At 41.3% G+C, this 7,784-nt stretch overlaps 1 protein-coding gene across 14 annotated transcripts in view; it reads left to right on the plus strand.

Moving 5' to 3' along the window:
• nrxn3a (neurexin 3a) overlaps window positions 1-7,784 on the plus strand; it is a 472,173-nt gene that overhangs the window by 16,351 nt on the left and 448,038 nt on the right. For all 14 annotated transcript variants that reach the window (XR_011980513.1, XR_011980514.1, XR_011980515.1 and 11 more), the window contains exons 3-5: window positions 2,847-2,864; window positions 3,294-3,323; window positions 6,399-6,410. Coding sequence is in view for 11 of the 14 variants with exons in the window: in XM_072689054.1 (XP_072545155.1) it covers window positions 2,847-2,864; window positions 3,294-3,323; window positions 6,399-6,410 (60 nt within the window). In the remaining 3 variants the exon portion in view is untranslated. The remainder of the gene's footprint in view (window positions 1-2,846; window positions 2,865-3,293; window positions 3,324-6,398; window positions 6,411-7,784) is intronic.

The raw sequence follows: 7,784 nt of genomic DNA on the forward strand, positions 1-7,784 counted from the left end.
GGGGCTTACATTTAATCCAGCCACTGTTTACAAATCTACTCGCATGTTCATCGCAAGTTCACCAGAACCTAGACAGCATCGTAGTACAGTGTTCCACCGACTCTCCCCGAACACAGGGTATCACTTATTTCTGGAAGTACTACATTATTAATGCTTTCAAGCATCTGTCAAAAGTCAGTGCTGATAAATGTCTAGTCCCCAGCTAAGAGAGATCAAATTTGAAGCTATTTCAGGAGAGACTTCAGTTTCAGTAACAATTTGCTGACAGATCCTGAGCTTTGACAGAAGAAGCTGATGGAACGTTCTATGTTTATTGATCTTGGTGGGGGGGGGGGGATCCTACTCCACGGTAATCTCTCAGAGAAACTGGGTCAGAAGAGAAATGTGAGAACAGCTTGAGAAGAGAAGGCCAGGTCAGACACGGCAGAGCAGGAGCCATTATCTAGTCAGACATGGCAAGGAAACCAGGGCAAAATCTAGCTGGAGCTGGACCTCACGGTCAACAATACAGAGAAATGCTGTTATAGTCGGACCTCCCTGCCCTTCGGCCGTCTCATCAGTGCCTCAATATCCAAAAGCACGGTCCAGTTAATAAGCAAAACGGACAGACAGACCCTTCTGTGCTCTGACATGCCCTGGAAATGAGTGGCCATGAGTGATGCCATGTTCAGACAGCAGGCCGTACAGGCGGTAATGTGCGCAGGACTAAATTGATTTCGAATACAGCTCCGATTACAGTGAATTAAAAGCATTTAATGGAGATCGCCTTCGTCAGGTTCTTTTTAATTTGCAGCATTAATTGCTATTTGCCCCCTCGCTGAAGCAAAGATCACAGAGTGCAACTGCTCTCAGGGCCCTGAGATTGCCTCCCAAGATATTTGTTTTCAAATTATAATATTAAAGTTACAGTTAAAGGGTTTAATTGTCTAATCAGACTCCATTTAATCACCATTTATTTTGGGTTTAGAACAAAAACTAGCGAAACTCAACGCTTCTTTGGTTTGGTAGGATATTGACATAAAAAAATAGCTGGGAAACTATCAAAGCTTTTAAATAACAAGAAGAATAAATAATTATTCTTATTATTAGAGCAGATTAGCATGAACCTATTGGCGTCATGGTTAAAAGGGTATAAATCCCCCCAGCACTGAGCTGTGGAGCAGTGAAAGAAGAACTGTGTTCTCTGGAATGATGGATGGTGGAGCTTCATCCAGTACTTTTTGGGGATGAGGTGGGGTGGTGATCATCCAACATCCTGACCTCACTAACACTCTTGATGCTGAATGCAGTCCAATCCTCAAAGCAATGCTCTAAGATTGGTGGATTCTAAGATTGGTGGCTTGTCCTGAAGATGTCGAGGAGGACATTGTGACGTTTGTGGGCAGTGGCAGGAATTAAATGATAAAATGATAAGATGTTATTATACTCTGATAATGTTTGGCATTCATCAGAACATGGATGAAGTAGAGGGAGGAAAGGAGGTCATGGGTTGCTAGCGGCTAAACATTTAATAGCTGAAGATATGAGTCAGGCAAGGCGAGTGCAAGCTGGTGTACACCAGTGATGCTTTGGACGTACGTGATTCAGTGTGTGTGCATCATTTCTATTCAAATTTACATATTTGAAGTATTTTTTGTGATGTAACCATCCACACACACACACACACACACACACACACACATATATATATATATATATGGCCATAACATTAGTACATTAGTACATCTTTATCTACTGTGGCTCCCGTCAGGGGGAGGATATATTAGGCAGCAGGTCTGCAATCAGGTTTTAAAGATGAGGGGTAAAAGCAGGCAAAATCTGAAGCCACTTTTACAAGGACCAAACTGTGATAGACTGGGTCAGAACATCTCCAAAACATCAGGCTAGTGTAATGGGATTTTCCCGGTATGCAGGAGTCAGTGCCTACCAAACCTGGTCCAAGAAAGGACAACCAGAGTGAACTGGCTGCAGGATCATGGGTCCAGACTCACTTATGTAATCCATGGAGGCCCCACCTTACAACTTACAGGAGTTCAAGGATCTTCAATGATTCGTTTTGGGTGGGCGGGTCAGGCCCTGTGATTGACAGCGACCCTAAAAATGGATGGAATGGCACAACGGGACCTGCAAAATAATAGGCAGGTGGTACTAATGTAATGGCTGATTGGTGTATTTAGGTCAGTTGAATGTTGCTTACTTTTCTCAGTATAGGGTACCAAAATTGAGGCTGGAGAGAGTGCATGTGTCTGCAGTGAGAGAGAACTCTGACAGGCTGGGAGTGTGTGTGGACCAGTGCTTCACACAAGCATCAGCGCCTCATAAATCCACTGCCCACTCTACAGGGAGCAGGCTCAGCCCTATAGCGCCTGTTTGGATTTATGGCTCAGGTGCGGATGTGGGTTAGAGAGTGTGGGACGTGGGACAGGACATGGACATCTTTCAGAGATTCTGCAAATTTTTGGGGTCATTTGACCTTACTTTGGTGCTTGAAGGGATCTATAGAGGGTTTCTGGACATGCACAGGACAGTACGTGCCTGGTGCATGCTAGCAGGAGTGGCAGGGTATCTTATAGAAGTTCTGCTAATTTTATGGGTCATATGCCCTCATATGACCCCCATTGCCCTTACTATGGTCTTTTATGGGGGGTTGTAGAGGGTTTTTGGACATGCACAGGACAGAACGTGCCTGGTGCATGCTAGCAGGAGTGTTAGGGTTTGCATGATGGTATTTCATGCAACGATGATACGAGTGGACTCTAATATCAGAAATCTTTCTCTTTTCTTTTTTTTTTTTTTTTTTCTTTTTTTTTCTTCCCTTTGTATCCCGCCTGCCTTCGCTGCACCAGAGGCTAACAGCATCCCAGGTGAGTTCACAGAGGAGTTCAAGTTTTGACTTAACGTTAAGAAAAAAGCCAGAAAGCCAGAAGAATCATAAGAATAAGAACTGAGTCTTAAAAGATATCCCCGGGTCTGTTCTTCTCCACTGCGCATTTACAATTATAATGCTGTCAAAACACAATAATTCACTTTCACTAAGGGACGTTTCCCCAACAGAAGAACGCAGGTGGAGTTAATCTTATATTTATGAAAGGTTAACACTGACTTCTGGTGATTATTTTATTATTTTCAATTTAATACTGAAAAAATATGTGAGTTTTATAATAGTGCTTTGGGCCTAGCGTCACACCGAGGCCTTTCTTCTGTAAATGAAGTGCTGTACCTCGTGGAAAAATGTGTCCTGAAACCAACATGTATCTCTGCATTTGTCTTCCCTTCTCTCTCCCTCCTCAAAGGCTTGGCACACATGATGATGGCCGAACAAGGTACGCCTCTCTGTCCTCTTCTGAACAGCTTGGCTTGTGTTTTGCATGATCAACCTCTTAAACTTCATAAACTCCCTGGAATCACCGATGGTTCCTGGCTGTTTTCCCCCCAACCTAGGAACAACTGCAAGTCTGCACTGCTTTGCATGTGGTTGCTGATTAGTAATCCTTAGTCACAGATCATAAGGGCTTAACAATTTGCTGTGCACTGAACGTGTTTGGAATAGTACATACCATACACTCTTCTAAATAAAGGTTCCTCAATGGTTCTCGATTTGGAGGAGCAGTACTAGAAGAAGCCTTTACTTAATACTACAGATGGTGTGGATGTGTTATTTTGTTAGCTCTGTGCTTTTTCATGTGGGTTGGTGTTGAGGTGTGGGAGTGTTTGAGTAGCACTCATGCTTTTAGATGCTCCTCATAACCCGTAGAACCCTTGGATTATGGTAAGGAGAGTCTAGATTTCTCAGATTTTTCAGAATTCTCATTTCTATGGATTTTTGATCAAATATTTATCCCAATTATTAATACTATTTTTTGTTAATTTTGCACGTACAGATGTTAGTTATTATTAGACTAGAGAGTCTGTGGACCGAATGTAAGGATCTTGATGATAGTTCATGTAATGGCTTATTGCCAAGTCAAATCTATGACAGAGAATAAAAACTGTCTGGATTTAGGATATTTTAAGGTAAAAAAGGGTCCTACTGAAGGGGTCCTACTGAAGGGGTCCTACTGATTGCTATGACTAGTTTCCAGTTTTGTTAAGTTAAACCATCTTTGGTTTATGAAGCCTCAAAGATTTAGCCATACAAACAGCCTGCAGAATGTGGTGTGAGAGTACTATGGGGGTTACTACTCTAATTAATAGGGAACTAAAAAAAGTGTCATTGATGCAATGCACCAAAAGTTATTGAATTAGTAATAGCACCCCCTTGTGGAGAATATTCAGATGATTAATGAGTCTTGTGTTACTTTTCAATTCAAACTGGAATCGGTTTATGATCGCAGCAGCTTCTTGAACTGGAATTTTCTATTCCACCTTAAACAGGGCAGAATCGAAAGGAAACACAATGTAACTGAGGAGGAGACATGCAGCATGAAGCATGTAGCTGAAATTCCACCTTAAAATAGCACAGCAGTCACATACTTAGCACGCAGCTAACATTAGCAGCTAGCATAAATCTACAATTTCACCTTAAAATATCACAGCAGTTACATACTTAGCACACAGCTAACTCTAGCAGCTAGCATAAATCTAAAATTCCACCTTAAAATAGCATAGCAGTTACATACTTAGCATGTAGCTAACTCTAGAAGCTAGCATAAATCTAAAATTCCACCTTAAAATAGCATAGCAGTTACATACTTAGCACGCAGCTAACATTAGCAGCTAGCATAAATCTACAATTTCACCTTAAAATATCACAGCAGTTACATACTTAGCACACAGCTAACTCTAGCAGCTAGCATAAATCTAAAATTCCACCTTAAATTAGCATAGCAGTTACATACTTAGCATGTAGCTAACTCTAGCAGCTAGCATAAATCTACAATTTCACCTTAAAATATCACAGCAGTTACATACTTAGCATGCAGCTAACATTAGCAGCTAGCATAAATCTAAAATTCCACCTTAAAATAGCATAGCAGTTACATACTTAGCATGTAGCTAACTCTAGCAGCTAGCATAAATCTACAATTTCACCTTAAAATATCACAGCAGTTACATACTTAACATGCAGCTAAGTAAATATTGTATATCAGTCAGATCCGGTGAAAATGTCGTAAAATTAAATAAATTTCTTTGTCGTAAAATGAAAGAATAGATCTTGCCTGTTGTTTCTCCACATCGTTCAGAAAGCTTGATGACGAACAGCAGGTCTGGGCAGACTGTTGGAGACAGCGGGTTAATAACTAGCTAACATTATAGATACACCAGCACTGTTTCTGAGTTGCCATGGTAATCCCACTGCCAATCATTCTGTGATCAATTACTACTAAATTATTATTATTATTATCATTCAAGTGTGATATGATATATCCTAACAATTCCAGCAAAGGTCCTGAAGGGCTAAACCGACTTAAACACTTTAGCATTATGTAATCACTGGTATTGTTTGCTCTTGGGCTCCCCCTACAGGTGGGGGTATAATTAATTCATTTACATTACAATTACATTCAAACCATTAACAGACACTCTTATCCAGAGCGACTTACAAGGTTACTGGTATTACAGAGGTGGGCCAATGCAGTGTTAGGAGTCTTGCCCAAGGACCCGCATTGGTGTGTAGCACACCCAGACTGGGAATCGAACCCCAGTCTTTCACTCTATAGTGTAATAGCTCACTGGCCGCTAAAGGTGTTATCTGTTGTACCACCTCAACCACGATTTATACCAATTCACTTATATTCCACTGTCAATTTGAAAAAAAAAAAGAGCGAAATACTATGAGCGCCTCCTCATGGACAGCTGTACACATGCATTTCTGGACAAGCTGAGATCCAAAGAGATCCAAAAGCAGCAGCTGAAGGAAGAGAAGCATGTGGACTGAGGCGGTAGAGTAATACTACAGGATTTTACACTAATATGACTCGCAGCATTACACAGCAGTTCTGGAGAGAGGTTCTCGTAGTGTAGCTCCACCACCAAAGCTCCGGAGAGAGGTTCTCGTAGTGTAGCTCCACCACCAAAGCTCCGGAGAGAGGTTCTCGTAGTGTAGCTCCACCACCAAAGCTCCGAGGAGAGGTTCTCGTAGCGGGAGATGCCGTTCTGCCATCAGCATGATTCTGAAGCTGATACATGATGTAGCTTTAAAAAATCAGTATCAATATCAGTAAAGGTCTAGAACCTGGTCTAGAACCTTTTATTATATAAAAGGTTCCTCACACTTGAATTTCAGAGGGTCTTCAGCACTCCAAAGAACCATTCTTGGCACCTTTCTTTTTAAGAGTGTAGTACAGGATACTGTGGCTGATTCTCTAACTTGCTGTTCCTTTCTCTTTCCCTCCCTTCGCCAACGCCTTCATTCTCCCGGACTCCTTCCTCCTCTCTCTCACCTCCATGACCTCTAGCCAAGAGCAAAGGTACTGCGCTCTCTCTTTTCCTCTTTTCTGCTGTGTTGACGTGAACCCCGCTCTCGTGCAGTGAGCCCCGGTGTGTGCTGTAGTGTGTTTACTTTGTTGCGTTCAGCATTCTTTGCTAATGGCGGCCCACCGCGGGTGCCTGGATTAAGCGGATAATTAAATGAGCTTTAATTGAAGGCAAACAGACAAAGGGTGTTCTGAGTATGCAAGTGAGTGAAGCTAACCGCTCCGCTCGGTCTTACGATGAGCAGGCGGTCGAGTGTAAAGGCAATCTCTTACTCGCAGCTTGATTGTAGCGTCCTGGGAGAGTTCGCGAAGCTCCAGCCGGGCCTTTTTATGTGCTGTTTTTGCTGTGCTTTGGGTTTCTAACGGGGAATCCGAGAAAGGACATGCTAAACAAAGTCGTGGACTTGAATGGGTTTTTTATTGAACAGCACTTTGTCTTGGTTTGTGGCGCATGAACATGAAAGCCCAGTCGGTCATCGAACTTCTTGAGAAACATCAGCGGTGAAAGTGATGAGGAGAGCAGGGGAACTGGGAGAGTTATTTTTAACATGGATGGAGGTACTTTGGGTGCTGTCACTCATCTCTGGTTGGGTTCTCTGGAGGTTCCTATAGATGAGGTTGATTTAGCGTTGGCCTGCATCTGCTGAGGGAGGCCCAGTGGGTGCCCAGCTGCCTTCAGCATTTTGTACTTGTCATGACAGACTCTCATTTCTCTGAAATGGAAACTTTAGAGGAGAATTAGAAAAAGAAACAGTGTTTCTAATCATTCCTGACTTCTGATATGATAATTTTAAAAGGATTATTCCAAGCAGTTTTGGGTAATTTAGCCATGAATTATTCAAACGACTTGTAAAAGACAGCTGGTCTTTTCAGACTTTGTAAAACAAAAAGTGTGAAAATTCATGAACAGATAAATATTAAAGTTTCCAAATTTCCATTAATGGTTCTAAATGTTTTCCCTTCTTCCAACATTAAAATTCGGAAGACTCCTCAGCAATTATTTCAAACTTTAGACTCACCAAGTAGGATTTATGCTGGAATAGAGAATTTACTTCACATTTATTATCATTATTATGATCAGTTTTATTATTATTATTATTATTATTATTATTATTATCAGTTTATTATTATTATCAGTTTATTATTATTATTATTATTATTATTATTATTATTAGTTTTATTACATTATACTTGTATTACTGTATTATTAAAGCTCTTTACTGCAGTAATTTCTATTGATATCTCTACAACATCAATGATGACACACTCTCACTAAACACTTGCTAAAGAGAACCTGCCGGATCCAGTCTCGGTGACTCCTCTGGGTGTTTGGAACTGGGTCTTTCTGTTGTTTGAAAGCCAGGCTTA

Source organism: Salminus brasiliensis, chromosome 10 (assembly GCF_030463535.1).
Source record: "Salminus brasiliensis chromosome 10, fSalBra1.hap2, whole genome shotgun sequence".
Taxonomy (NCBI): domain Eukaryota; kingdom Metazoa; phylum Chordata; class Actinopteri; order Characiformes; family Bryconidae; genus Salminus; species Salminus brasiliensis.